Source organism: Barbus barbus (assembly GCF_936440315.1).
Source record: "Barbus barbus genome assembly, chromosome: 46".
NCBI lineage: Eukaryota > Metazoa > Chordata > Actinopteri > Cypriniformes > Cyprinidae > Barbus > Barbus barbus.
The window spans coordinates 14,973,926-14,989,895 of record NC_136724.1 but is presented as its reverse complement, the minus strand read 5'-3'; the positions used below and the strand labels follow the sequence as shown (position 1 = coordinate 14,989,895).

The 15,970-nt window shown below is 36.5% G+C and overlaps 1 protein-coding gene across 2 annotated transcripts in view; it reads left to right on the top strand.

The window, feature by feature from the left end:
• Positions 1-15,970, top strand: part of LOC306864751 (catenin delta-2-like) — a gene marked incomplete at its 5' end in the record, with an annotated part of 278,601 nt that overhangs the window by 198,459 nt on the left and 64,172 nt on the right. For both annotated transcript variants that reach the window (XM_079408959.1, XM_079408960.1), the window contains one exon: positions 719-902. In XM_079408959.1, coding sequence (XP_079265085.1) covers positions 719-902 — 184 coding nt within the window. The remainder of the gene's footprint in view (positions 1-718; positions 903-15,970) is intronic.

The following is a 15,970-nucleotide window of genomic DNA, read 5'->3' as shown; positions in this document are numbered from 1 at the left end:
TTCACCCAAAAATTCAAACTTGCTGAAAATGTACTCACCCTCAGGCCATCCAAGATGTAGATGAGATTGTTTGTTCATCAGAACAGATTTGGAGAAATTTAGCATTACTTTACTTGCTCACCACTGGATCCTCTGTAAGAAACGAATCCATCATTATGGCATTTTAAATTTAAACCATCTCTTCTGACCAAAATACCAGTCCATAATCCATAATAATGCTTCCTCCAGTGAAAAAGTTCATTATCTGTTGTCCTCTCATATCAAAATCCACAGACATTTTTGTTTAGAGCTGTTTTGGTCTATTTTCGCTTGTAAACAGATATTTCTCTCTGGATTCAGACAAGATGACTTTTTCACTGGAGAAAGCATTATGGATGAAGGAAGCAACGCCTAAGTTAAAATGTCTTAATGATGGATTTGTTTCTTACAAAACATGCAGCTTTTTGCTTCACAAGATTTTAATTGATGAACTGGAGTCGTGTTGTGGACTCATTCTGACGGCACCCATTCACTGCAATGGAACTGTTTGTGAGCAAGTGATGTATTGCTAAATTTCTGATGAACATGTATTCTGATGAACAAAAACGAACTCATTCAGTACAGTCATTCAATCATTCCTTTCATGGTTTGTTATTAAATACGGTTCACAAATGGTGTAAAATAGGTGGCTCTGCCTATTTGCTATTGTAAATTCTGTGTTTGTGTTTGTCCTGTGCAGGTGTGTTGTGGAACCTGTCCTCCTGTGATGCTCTGAAGATGCCTATAATCCAGGACGCTCTAGCTGTCTTGACCAACACAGTGATTATACCCCATTCCACCTGGGACGTGTCCCCACATCAGGAGGACCGCAAGCTTCAAATGCACACGTCCCAAGTACTTCGCAATGCCACCGGCTGCCTGAGGTGAGCTTGGGTTTGGTTTTTTTGTAGGATGGAAGAAGAACTTTCTTTTTTTACTCCTTTAGTTCACCATAATACAAATTCCTGTCATAATTTACACACCCCAAATCTGTAAGACTTCAGCAGAATATAAAAGATATTTTACATGGTGTTTCAACTGTTTTTGTCCATATAATGAAATTAAATGTGCTTCACAGAATAAAGAAAGTGATACATGTTTAGGATTACATGACTGCAGACTGTTGGTATGTGTGGATTGTTCACGCATGCATTTGAGCAAAAATTGCCACACTGAAATGAATGTGTGTTTTACATAGGGCTGTGCAATTAATCGCTTGCGATTCTCATGCGCATCTCGTCAGTAAAGCCGGTTCCATGTTTGGCAGTAAATCTCCATCACCTGTTTTCAAATGGAGTGGCAGTTAATACACAGAGAAGCACTGACAAGCTACGCAATATCACGTTCATAATCGAATGCGATTCATCTGCGATAATGAACGCGATATTGCCTAGCTTGTCAGTGAACTACGGCTCTGTGTAACTGCCACTCCATTTGAAAACAGGTGATGGAGATTTACTGCCAGTCACGGAACTGGCTTTACTGACGAGATGCGCATGAGAATCGCATGCGATTAATTGCACAGCCCTAGTTTTACATAAGACTGGCTTAATATCAGATTTACACCATCTGACATTAATGAAGTGTAATGAAGAAAGTGAAAAGTGTACACTCTGGGGCTGTTTTCACCTGGTCACTTCATCTGATCTTGAAAAGACCCGGTGTAAATGCCCTCCGAAACGCTTATGAGACTCATTTAAATCCGATCGCTTAAACCACTTCAGGAAGTGGTCTGGGCTGCATTCCAGACGAAACTGGACAAGTGTAAATGCATCTGGTTGTTGAAACCACATATGCTAATTTTACTCCTCCCAAAGTATTAAAATAATAAAGGTGTGAGAGTGTTTTATAGGCTATATGGCATGTTATAGTCAGATATGACAGTGCTAATGCAACAAGCATCACCGCGGATGAGTAGCTAATTATCTCTTCAGCAAGCCAACACTCAAACTGCCACGAATGAAACTGAAAGTAAGTCTCAGACGTTCAACGCACAATCATCTTCATTAATAGTAGTGAGACTAACCTAATCTTTCCAGTGCTGATGCCGCGCTCTCTCCTGTTACGGTCTCTGATATTAAAATTAGCTGATAATGAATAAAATGCAGCGCATATCTATTGCTTTCATTGACATGAACTCCATTAAATTTGCTAAAATTGAAGAACGGATTTATATCTGGTTTGTGAAGACACATTTATGTGGTCAAATGTAAAGGGAAAAGTTTTAACAAATCAGAGAGATATCCAATCAGAGAAAACACATGAAGTGACCAGGTGTAAACAGGCCCTATATTTCAAAAGTTTTTTTCCACAGAAGTTAATACTTTTATTGAGCTAGGACACATTAAATTAATCAAAAGTGACAGTAAAGACATTTGTAATGTTATAAAAATGTATTTTTCAACTAAATTCTGTTCTTTTGAACTTTCTGTTCATCAAAGCATCTATTAAAGATAAATGAAAAAATGTAGTTTCCACAAAAATATTAGGCAGCACACAGGAATAAGTTACATTTTAAAATATATACAAATATAAACGAGTCTTATTAAAGGTTTTTGAAGAAAACATTCCAGGATTTTTCTCTATATAGGGGGCTTCACATGGGATCAACAGGTTGAAGGTCCAAATTGCAGTTTCAATGCAGCTTCAAAGGGCTCTACACGATCCCAGAGGAGGAATAAGGGTCTTATCTAATGAATTTTTATATACAAATTTTTACATATTACACCAGTGTTTACAAGAGTCAAGTCACCTTTATTTATATAGCGCTTTTAACAGTGTAAATTGTCAAAGCAACTGCACAATATCAAAAAAGGAAAATAGTGTGTCAATAATGTAAAATGAAAAGATTAAAAAAAAGATTTTCAGTTAAAGGCATTTCATGTTTTTATAATGTGATAAGAGCTCGCTCAAGTACTGAGGAGCTAAGCCATGCAGGGCTTTATAAGTAATTAACAAGATTTTAAAATCTATACAATTTATTTTTCGTTAATTTAGTGACTGTATTGAATAAATACCAGGGGTTATGTTTGTTTTCTTCTAGAAGAGACTAAAAGTAATCAGATCTAGCCGTTTTTAATGCTTTTCTGTAGGATAGGGTACTGAGGAGCTAAGCCATTCAGGGCTTTATAAGTAATTAACAAGATTTTAAAATCTATACAATTTATTTTTCGTTAATTTAGTGACTGTATTGAATAAATACCAGGGGTTATGTTTGTTTTCTTCTAGAAGAGACTAAAAGTAATCGGATCTAGCCGTTTTTAATGCTTTTCTGTAGGATAGGGTATTTTCCCGCCAGGCTATACGAAATACCTCTAGTTTTGTTTTCCTCCATCTGCGCTCCATTTTCCGGGCTGCTCTCTTTAAGGTGCGAGTGTGCTCATTATACCACGGAGTCGGACTGTTTTCTTTGATCTTCCTTAAGCGTAAAAGAGCAACTGTATCTAAAGTGCTAGAAAAGAGAGAGTCCATAGTTTCTGTTACATCATCAAGTTTTTCTGCGCTGTTGGATATGCTGAGGAATTGAGATAAATCAGGAAGATTACTTACAAAGCAGTCTTTTGTGGTAGAGGTGATGGTTCTACCTTACTTGTAACAAGGAGTAGAATTTACAGTTTTAGCTATATGGAGTTTACACAAGACTAGATAATGATCTGAGATATCATCGCTTTGCTGCAGAATTTCAACACCACTAACATCAATTCCATGTGACAGTATTAAATCTAGAGTATGATTTCGACAATGAGTAGGTCTGGAAATGTGATGTCTAACCCCAATAGAGTTCAGAATGTCTATGAATGCTGATCCTAATGCATCTTTTTCATTATCGACATGGATATTAAAATCGCTAACAATTAAGACTTTATCTGCAGCCAGCACTAACTCCGATAGAAAATCAGCAAATTCTTTAATAAAGTCTGTGTGGTGCCCTGGTGGCCTGTATACAGTAGCCAGTACAAACATAAAACGTGTTTCTCTAGATAATGTTATACGCAGCACCATAACTTCAAACGAGTTATACTTAAAGCCTGCCCTCAGAGAAATACTGAGAATATTGTTATAAATTGTAGCAACACCTCCCCCTTTACCTTTCGGAAGTGGCTCATTTTTATAGCAGTAATCTTGGGGGGTGGACTCATTTAAAGTAATGTATTCATCTGGTTTTAGCCATGTTTCTGTCAAACAGAGCAAATCTAGATTATTATCATTGATCAAATCATTTACAAAAAGTGATTTTGTAGAAAGGGACCTGATATTCAGTAAGCCAAGCTTTATCAATTGTTTCTCTGTATTGTAAACATTTTTTATTTGTTGAACATAAATTAAATTGTTACTCTTAATTTGGTTTGGACGTTTTCTGTATTTTCTAGTTCAGGGAACAGACACAGTCTCTATAGTGTGATATCTGGGTGAAGGAGTCTCTATGTGCTGAGAATTAACTGACTTCTGTGACGTGAGGCGGCTAGCTGACGGTCGGTTTAGCCAGTCTGTCTGCTTCCTGACCTGGGCCCCAGTTAGTCAAGTACGAACTCTAAGACTATGTGCCATATTTCTAGAGAGAAGAGCGGCACCACCCCAGGAGGGATGAACACCATCTCTTTTCAACAGGTCAGGGAGCGGACCAGAGCATATTACAGTGTCTGATATCGTACGTGCAAGTTCACACACCTCTTTAACATTATTTTTAGTGATTTCCGGCTGGCAAAGTCGAACATCATTAGCGCCGACGTGGATAACAATCTTATTGAATTTACGTTTAGCATTAGCCAGCACTTTTAAATTTGCCAAGATGTCAGGCGCTCTGGCTCCCGGTAAACAATGGACTATGGTGGCTGGTGTCTCTATTTTCACGTTCCGTACAATAGAATCGACAATAACCAGAGCACTTTCATCAGGTTTTTCAGTGGGTGCGTCACTGAGTGGGGAGAACCTGTTTGATGTTTTGATCGGAACGGAAGAGCGGTGTTTCGATCCGCGACTAGGCCGCCTTACAGTCACCCAGCTGCCCTGCTGCACGGGCTCAACTGGAACCGAACAATGTATAGAACTCCCTGAGCTAGTCGCATCCAAAGCAGTATCTACAGCCCTCACATTCTTACTGTCCTCAACTAAAGTTTGGATGCGTGTCTCTAATTCTGAAACCTCTGTCAGCCTAACTGTGATAAATTTCCCTGCATTTATCACATGTGAATCCCTCATCACCGACAGAGAGAGATAAACTATACATGTGACATGAAGTGCAAACAACAATAGCAGGAGAAGAAGCCATTACTCACCGTGACTGATGAATGATACCAACTTAACTTACCACTGTTGTTTGATGAACTCGTGAAAAACGGAGCGAGTGAGAAATGAAAACGGAGCGAGAAAAAAGAAAACAATAATAAGTGCGAATAGAAACGCGAATGGAAACACGAGTAACAAGCTAACCAGCTGATGCGCTGCACTCGCGGTTTTAAAAAGCGAACGATCAAATTAGTTAGATTAGTTTGATAGATAATACCAGAAATATGGTGGGAATTAAGTTATATATTATCACTTTAAACAACAGAGAGTGAAAGTAAACCTCTCAGCAGCACAACAGACAGGGACAGACTGAAGCAAATCGATTAGCAGATGCTCTTACAATGCTTGAACACGAGTGAGTGTGAACTTTCATAGCCATGTTTTACTCTAAGAGTGGAGAAGGAGGACCATTCAAAAGTTGTTGTACAGTATGTTGAATGACACATACTGTATTTATGTCTTTGTGTTTTTTATTGTTTAAAATCATCCGTTCGTGTGCGTATCCTGGATGTTTAAATCTTTTGAAACCTAAAATTTTCTTCTGCTATGAAAAAAACGTGACCTTTCCAACGTGACCTTTCCATTCTGACATTTTTCTCGCAATTGCAAGTTTATATCTCACAATTCTGACTTTTTTTCTCAGAATTGTGAAATATAAACTCGCAATTGTGTGTTATGAAGTCATAATTGTGACATATAAACTCATCGAAAAAAAGTCAGAATTACGAGTTTGTATCACAATTATGCGAAAAAATGTCGGAATTGTGAGAGAAAAAGTCGCAATAACCTTTTTTATTTTTTATTCAGTGGCCGAAATGGGCTTCCATAAAGATGAGCATTTAAAAAGTATATAATGTTTTTGTTTTTGTTTTGTTTTTTAGAAAATAACTAATTGTTTAGCTAGTTAAGACCCTTATTCCCCGGCTGGGATCATTATGAAACTGGGATGCATTGAAACTGCAGTTTGGACCTTTAACCTGTTGGGCCTTATTGAAGTCCACTATATGGAGAAAAATCCTGTTTTCCTCAAAACCTTAATTTCTTTTCAGTTGAAGAAAAAAAGATATGACCATCTTGGATGACATGGGGGCAAGTAAATTATCAGAAAATTTTAATTCTGAAGTGAACTAAATCCTTTAAACCCAAAACTTTTGAACAACAGCTTATATAGACATGTTCATCTAAGCGGGAGCTCTTGGCCTCAAAGGAATTAATGTTGAATGAAAAGGATAGACTACTTTGCAGACTTCATTCACATATACCTGAAAAAACTGTAACCCAGATTTGCATTTACAAAACCAGATGCAGTCACAACTCCATTGATTGTAGATGGGCCGAAAAGGCAGATCTCTCATTAAGAACAGATTGCAGTTTGCACAGTGTGGTTGTTTCTATGGCAGCTGGCCACGTGATGTAGAGAAGAGAGTTTCATATCTGGACCACTGAGAACGATGCTTCCTTTGATGAACTGACAAAAAACAAGAGCTTTGGATTTTTCACACCTCCTTCCTGTTCCATACGGAACGAGGAACAAGCCTGACAAGCCATTTCCCCCAGCCACGTCTGTTCTGTGCATTCGTAACTCTAGATCGCCCGCGGTTAAAACTGAATCATAACCTGTACGGCTTTGTCACATTGAGTAAAGATTTACTGTGTCTCTCCTGTCTCTTCTGCATGAAGCAAGAGGACACAAAGCATCTGATTCATGATTTATGCAATAATGCATAATGATGTTTATGTGGCCCGCAAATCTAGCTTATTATGATTTATACATAGGTTCTTGTTGTGAAGAGTTGGTTGAAAAATAACTGAGAAAGTGTTGATTCTCTTGGGTTGAGTATCCGTCTCACGAAAGGCTTTATTCTTGTATCCATAGCAACAGCGCAGTATTAAACTACATTAAAGTCAGTGCTGTGAGAGGAACACGCTGCTTTTGTTTGCTTTCCCAGCTTCCTTTTAAGATTTCCTAAACTACTGAAACTTTTTTAAGCCATACTTGGAGAAGTTTTCACTATGAACTAGCTGTTAGCAATTGTATTTTTAACTTCTATAAGAGATTTTTGAATATACATGAACAGATGTGCATGTACTGTATGCAAATACACACTGATATGCAATTGTTTTATCCTCTGATTTAAATTTTTTCTCTAAATAACAAGTCTGCTTCTGATTTCTGCCTCTGGTGAATTACCCCTCAGAGTGAATGGCAGTGTTTTGTGTTTCAACAAATCATCTTCTGTAGGAGCGCCGTAAAGAGGCAATTACCATCCTCCGCATATTAGTCTGTCAGATACGCACACGCTTCAGAAAGTAAAATGCGTATCTTATGCCGACCGTGTGATTGTGGACCACACATATCCTCTTCTACGTTTTCATTCATATGCACAGCTAGTTGCTTATGATAGTTTAGTCAATGCGTGTGCTGTGATTATTTCATCTGATGTATGAGTTTGAAAATCTAATATGGATTTCCCAAGTAATCTTTCCACAGTCTTTCAACAATCTTTCCAGTTCTTTTAAGAGAATCATAAACATGCTGCGAGACAAGTATAGTGTGATTCACAAGCAAATGACTCTTATGAACAGGTTCTTTTAGTGAATCGAAAATACAGTTGCAGTGTAATTCAATGGACAAATGGCTCTTAAAAGTCTATGGCAAGACCAGAAAAGTGTGATTTATGAGCAAATGGCTTGTATGAACAGGTTCTGTTTAGTGAATGAGAAACATACAGCAATATCAGTGTAGTGTGATTCACAAGAAAATTATTCTTATGAGTTATTTTTAGTGAGTGAAAAGCACACAGCAAGACCATTCACAAGCAAATGATTCATATGAACGGTTCATTTTAGTAAATCAAAAACTTACAGTGATACCAGTGTAGTGTGATTCAAGAACAAATGACTCATATGTGGTTCATTTTAGTGAATGAAAAACATGCAACTTATGTAGTCTGTATCCCAAACAGATAGACAAATGACTCCTGAGTGATGGTTCATTTTAGTGAATCAAAACCATACAGTAAGATCAATGTAGTGTGAGTCTTGAGCAAATGACTTCCAAACAGTTCTGTTCATTGAATAAGAAACACACAGCAGTACCAGTGTATTGTGATTTACAAACAAATTAGTTGTATGAACATATTCTTCTCATTGTATCAAAAACACACAGTGATTCAATAGCTGTTAGTGTGAATAATGAGCAAATGAGTCATATGATGTGGTTATTTTTAGTGAATGAAAACTATAGTGCAACCTACTGTATGTTGTTCAAATCATGAACAAATGGCTTGTAAGGCCTAGTTCTTTTTAGTGAATCAAAAACGTAAAAATGAATGTGTTCCTTTTATTGAATTAAAAACATACAGTGAGATCAGTGTTATGTGATCTACAAGCAAATGACTCTTATGAACAGGTTCTTTTAATGGAATCAATAACGCACAGTGTGATCAATGTAGTTCAGTTCACAAACAACTGACTCTTAGGAACAAAAACAAGAGTCATTTCCCAAACAAATGACTCTATTGGCTGGTTTGAATCAGTCATAAATACTGCCCTGTACAAGCTACAACTCATTTAATATGTAAGCAAAATGGACATTAAAATGAAATAATGCAGCATGCTTTGCTTCGAGTGTTTCAGGTGGCCTGAAAATATTTCACGATAATTTGACTGAGGCATTTATGTTACATTCTCGCTGTCTCTTCTGGGTATCACTTTGGAGACAGTCGAGTTGTCAATTTCTCCCAATTTCTGACAATTAAATACTTCAATTCAGATTGATGATGTTAGTCAGGATCGGATTTTTTTTTCTCTCCCTTGGAGGCGGGAACATTTGAGAAAGCCATTGAAAATCAGTGAAGCAGTGTTTTTGGAATTGAGCCTCGTCCCAATGGGAGGTTGACACACTGCGGCTGTAAATCACTTCCACAAGCAGAAATCAAATTTCTGAAACCTGCGGGTCTCTGTGGGCTCAAAAATCTATCTAATAGAAAGAGATTTTCTCAGCCACAAAGCACAATCCCTCATGACGTTCCAAAAAGGCATCGCAACATTGGATTTTCCTTCTCGCTTTCTCTCTCCGACTTCAGTGAATGTATGAGTCAGCCATTTACACAGTTAAACATCTCCATGTTCTGTTTAGGTTCAGCGGCTCACCAGCTGTCAGCAGGATCTGAATCGAACCTGAACGGCTGCCCGCTCTTACGAATCTTTTCCTTTCGTAATTGTGTCAGAGCTTCCCTTCAACCCTCAAGTGTTGATTGAGGGATTGTTTCTGACTGACTAATTTAGACTGTTTTTCTCCCAAGAAACTGCATTAAAGACCTGTTAGGAGTTTGTTTTGTGTTTGTGCTCGGTGCGGAATGTCCCTGGAAATTACTAAAGCACCACTGACTCACAACACTTTGCCTTGAATGTTCATACATGATCAACAGTTCATAGCACATTTAGCCTTGTCAAATAAACTAAATCTGTGCCATTTGAGAGATCTACTGATTACAGAAACGTAAGCCACGTTTCCATGGATGAGATGCAGATTGTGTTTCTACTTAATTTAATAATTCTGTTAATTTTTTAAGTTTGTTGTTTGTTTATTTTATTAATACATTTTTTGTTTTGTTTTAGATATAGTTTTTGGCTTTTGATGAAAATATTCTCTTCATTTTTAAGTCAGCAAAACATTTTAGTTGATGGAAAAACTGCAAAATTATAATAGTGACTATTATTCTGAAATAGTGACTTCATTATATACATTATATATACTGAACTGCTTTCGAAACTGATTATATAAAAAAAAAAATTTAAGCACCAAATCTGCATATTTGAATGATTTCTGAAGGATCATGTAACACTGAATTTTTTATTTATAAAATAAATAAAAAATTTAAAAAAACAGCTTACCAAACTATTTAGCTTCAGCAGGTTACTATCTGACATTATTTATTATATTTTATTTAAAACAGTTTTTCATAAATTGTGAAATTAATATTGTGCAGTGTAATTTTTATTTTTCTTGTCATATTTTCAGTTTGTTTAAAAGTAATTTAATGTTTTTGTTATCTTTGTGGGCAAAACCAAAAAACACTGCTTGGATAAACACTGTGTAATAGGCTTTAAAAGACACTGAAGCAGCTCTCTTCTCACAGCAGGTGATTGTGTTCAGTATTTGAGCAGCTGTGGAGGTCCGTGTTGGACTGCAGGAAGGAGAAATTGTGCTGTTGGTGCTCCAGATGTTCAGGTGCTGCTAGCTCACCTTGCCCATTTGGCTTCTATAACCGTGATAACCACCCCACCCCTAGTGTCAGCCAACTAGAGACCTGGCACGTCTTCATTCTGGCTGCTGTCATGAAACCGCACAATTCATCTAAACACACAATCTGTCAAAATCTGCTTCTTGCATACAAGGTTTAGAAAGCCTTTAGTCTTCAAATTCTTTATCTGACGATGACAGTTCCTCTATATTCACAGTGGTCACCAACCGTGTGAGTGTTTTGAGTTTATTTTCACTAGAGCACATTGTAGCTGTTGAATAGTTAATTTAACCAAGGCTGTTAAAACACTAAGGCACAGACATTTCTCCTTGTAAGGAATTTTTAAGGTGTGCTTGATTGAAAACAGCACTAATTGTGTTCAATAAGTAATTTGCTAGCAAAGTGTGCTAATTAATTAGATGGAGTGTGCGAGTGACAGAAATGAAAGTAAATGAATAAGCAATAAAATCTAAAGGGCTCATTAATTGTGGAAAATTAGCCGGGGCACGCCTGACGATTTACGGTGAGTCATGTGACCTTATGTACGTCTTAAACCTCAGTCATGATGCTAATTGCATAGCTTTTCATTTGCGTTGACCAACGTTAGGTAACTGTTAAACACAGATGCTACTTTCTTGATGGAAATCGGACTGCTGAATTATGGAAAACTAACGTACAACGTACAACATCAACGTTTCATGTTTTCTAGCACTCTTGTGTGTAGAAATGCTTTCTTACTACACTGTTCAAGCATTTTACTGTCATTGCTGGCTCAATAAACTCACCTGTTTGTGTGTGCGATTTACCTGTGGCTCTCTCAGCAGTTTATCTCTACAAATAGCGCAAGTTGAGCTGTATTTCTCAGCAGTGGGAAGGCACTGTCGCACTTAAGTAATGTAGCTTTTCAGTAGTAAAAGCTATTGTATTGATTAAGCTGCAGGGGAGTGTTGACGACAAGGTTGTTTGTGTGATTCTCAGCAAATCAGCCATATACATTATTAGGCCTTCCTATTATTATTATTACAGTGCTTCAAAATTTCTCATAGCTTTGGAAATAAGTTTAGGTAATAACACACAAATTAAGATGCAAAGCTAATAATCAAATGAACATTATATGTGTTTGAGTAAAAATTATTTTAAGGTCCAATTCTCGCTATTAACAAACCATTAACTATGACTTTTGCCTCGAAAAACTACTAATTTGCTGCTTATTAATAGTTAGTAAAGTAGTTGTTAATTTTAGGTATTGGGTAGGATTAGTGATGTAGAATATGGTCGTGCAGAACATGCTTTATAAGCACTAATAAATAGCTAATATGTTAATAATAGGCCTGCTAATAAGCAACTTGTTAAATAGTGAGAACAAAGCTAATTAGTAATAATAAGGTAAATGGACATTATGTATTTGTTTAAAAATATTAGTAACAACAATAAAAAATAATAATAATAATTTGACCCAAATATATTTAATGTTCACTTAATTATTAATTATTAACCTTATTTGATTTATTTTGTTTATTCTATTATGTGAGAAGAATATGCTTGTGGAGTGACACAAAGAAAAGTAATAAAATAAAGGGACATTATGTATTTGTATTTTAAGTGCGTATATGTTTATTATTAACTTGTTGTTTTTCTTAATTTTAATCATTTATTTTATTATGTGTGAAGAAAGTGACTAGAGTGATGTGACCCTAATAATTAATAAAAATAAATTTATATTACATTAACGTGTTTTTTAATTATTATTATAACTATTACTTATTACTATTATTGTTGTTCTTTAAACCTCGGTACATAACGTCAGTTCAGTGTATTCATTAATTATTAGCTTTATTTAATAATTTATTCAATTTAATAATTTATTATTCTATTATGTAAGAATGAAGTGATTGTAGAGTCACACGAAGGTAATAATTAATAATAAAGAAATAAATGGTCATTGTGTATTTGAATTATGTAATAGTGCCACCGTTTGCAGTGTCATGATATCATTTATGGAGAGTAGTGTAATGCTCAGTTTTTCTTACACATCCTCACTCAGCACAGAGTGGTGCAGCGCTCCTTTCATGCTTATCTGTAGGCGTATGGCTGTTCTCCACCAGCCAAATATTCACACCGAAATGCTTTATGGACAATATCAGGCACTTTGCACTTCTGCCCTGTCAGCATCAGATTACCCTGTGCAGCATCAGCCGAGGGGGATTTATTAAATAATTTCATCGTTTTGGAATACTCCATCAAAATTATGCTCTGATAAATCAAGCCGCTGCCACCCTCTAATTGCCGCCCTCCCTCTCCCCCTCTCTGATATCAGTCCAGCGTGACACACCTTGAAAAGTAATGAAACAATTTCTCTTTTTCTCCTCTCGGCCCGCATGATGCATCATCTGCGTTCCTGCCAAGCTGCGAGCAGACCCACCCTCAGTCACATCCATCACTCACCATCACAAGTGAATCATCTCTCTGAGCTCGGTCTCAATTACAGGGCTCAGGACACCCTTTCCTAAAGGCTGGGAAGAGTTTGACGCAGTCGCTAGCTGCTGTGAGGCAAAAAACAAATGGGAGAAGGAGGCCAGTGGGAAGTGAAATGCTAATTTGGTGCAGGCAGAAGAGGGAGTAGATGTTCATGGTCTCGGTTTATGGAGGAACTCGAACCCTGAGGTCTCCTCACTTCCCATTAATGTTCCCTGTGTGCTGTTAATGGGACTCATTTGACTGGTTAATAACCCAGAATGACTTCTAGATCTGGAAGTCTACTGGAGTCAAATGGTTGGAATTTAAAAAATATATATTTTGGATATATTTACTGTTACACTGTGCAAAAATCAGGGAACTGTTCAATTCATCTGCTAAATTATTTTTATTCTAAATTAATTCTATAAAATATTTTTTTATATTATTTCATTAATTATATAATTTTCCATGACTTAATAAATAAAAAATATCTGTGATATTACTATAATATATAATAAAAAGAAAAAATCTGTGATATTACTGCTTAAAAAGAATTGGGTATTTCTAATGAATTTAGATATCATGTATCAATGTATTTAATAAAATATATAATATGAATAAACTATATTATCTGCTAATTAAATATGTCATATATATATACTCCTATACTATTCAAACATAGAGACATTTTTCCACTCCTGCATATTCTCATCTCTTGTGCACTGGATGAAAACTTCACACTAAGTAATTTTTGCTCTGTCCACTGTTATACGGTGTCAGCATCAATAATTCATGAAGTTTGTGCAAATTTGTTTCGGTCACAGAGGCATGTGTGCATGCAATTGTGTGGTTCACTTCCCGCATTTATAAATGTGTAAGCCATCAAAATGATCTATCGAGACGTTCCCCGTGACATTAGCAGAGGGTCCGGCTTTCAATTTAAAATGAGTATAAACAGGCTTTATTTTGAAATATTAGGAAGCTTGTATCACAGACTGCTCTGTGGCAGAGATGAATTTTAAATAACTTGAAATAAATTGGAAATTTGACCAAAAGCACAGCAGCTGTGTTTTCTGACATCTGGTTTGGGTAGTCTTACTCTCTTGGTTATGAATAGTAATGTCTCATCATTTATGTCTCCCGCATAACTGTTTTATTGCATAAAGGAGAGGCAAGCATTGGGAGCTCTTCTCAGCCTGATGTGCATTAGCATAACCTTTGATTAACTATTTTCCCATATGGCCCTTGTGGTGCTTGGATGTTTAATTTCCCACACAAAGGGCTGCATTGAGCCTTCCATTAACTGAGAACAGCACAGATTAATGCCAAGAACTGAGCTCGGATGTCCATGTGTAAAGCGTTTTACCTCTTATTGACCTGAGTGGAGTATCAGTTTTTACACTTGTTTTAATACAGCAGTTTAAGTAGTGCTATTTTAAAGTAAGTCACACATAAAAGTGTATGAATGCTTTCATTATATAACAAAATATCAGTGCTTCATATATATATATTATATTATATAACACATTTTCATATATATATATATATATATATATATATATATATATATACACACAATTTTATCATCCATCCATCCATCCATCTTCTTCCGCTTATCCGGGGCCGGGTCGCGGGGGCAGCAGTCTAAGCAGAGATGCCCAGACTTCCCTCTCCCTAGACACTTCCTCCAGCTCTTCCGGGGGGACACCGAGGCGTTCCCAGGCCAGCCGGGAGACATAGTCTCTCCAGCGTGTCCTAGGTCTTCCCCGGGGTCTCCTCCCAGTGGGACGCGCCCGGAACACCTTCCCGGGAAGGCGTCCAGGAGGCATCCGGAACAGATGCCCGAGCCACCTCAGCTGACTAATTTTATCATTGAATTCCTTTTATTATTTAATAACCTACACGTGTGTTATATTTACATTTTATTTATATATATATATATATATATATATATATATACAGATAGATAGATAGATATCCAAATGTATTTTTATATATTCTATTATATATATTATATAAATTTGTATGTATAAAGTACATTTATTTGTGTGCGTGTGTGTATGGATATTTGTTTATACATGCACAAATTATTGCAAAATTTGTAAAAAAAATATAAATAAATACAACTAAATACATAATCAAATTTTCTGATTCTTCATAGGGTCTGTAAAGGGTTGGGTATCGTTTTGAAATGTTCGATGTCTGTCACTGTAGACATCTTGCATGGAAATCTGAAATTGTGACAGTACTTCCTATTGTGATTATATAAAATTCACTTTTTTTAATGTTATATGTTTGGTGTCTGGTTTAAATGTGTTTCTTCAGTGGGAGTGATAGCGTCCTCATGCTCTAGTTGCTGGATGTCATTTCTTCTGTGCTCATCCTGATTTCATCCATACCAGCAAACACATGCTTTTCCCTCCATCGAAGATGGATCATAAGAAAAGGACGACATGACTAATTAGTGTGTTTGTTCTCACACAAGCACATTAATAACTGTCATTAATTGCCTAGAATGCAATACACAAGCAAAAAAAATAAAGAATGGATATCAATAAGCTCACATCCCCCAAGCCACCCAATCAAAGAGAGAGAGACCTTGGCCGGTACAGGAAGTGCCAAGGTACCTTTAAGAGTTATGACTTTGTCTACCTAAGCTATAATTCATATTAAAGATTTTCTGATGTACTACCACCACATTCAGGTTTCCAATGCCTGACCTCATAAACATCCAATTATTTGGCACGTGACTCATTCCTCGGGGTGTCTTTTGTAATGAAATAGTAATTTCTTCATTCAAATGAAACATGTCTGTGTTTCTATAAGCCGTGCCTCCTCACATGACTTTTTGATGAAACCTTGCTCAACAAATTGGATGTATCACTTATAGGTCTTAAATTCCAAAGCTGGTGCTGTCAGGCCTGTTGAATATTTAATGACATAATAAAGCAGGGCCATAA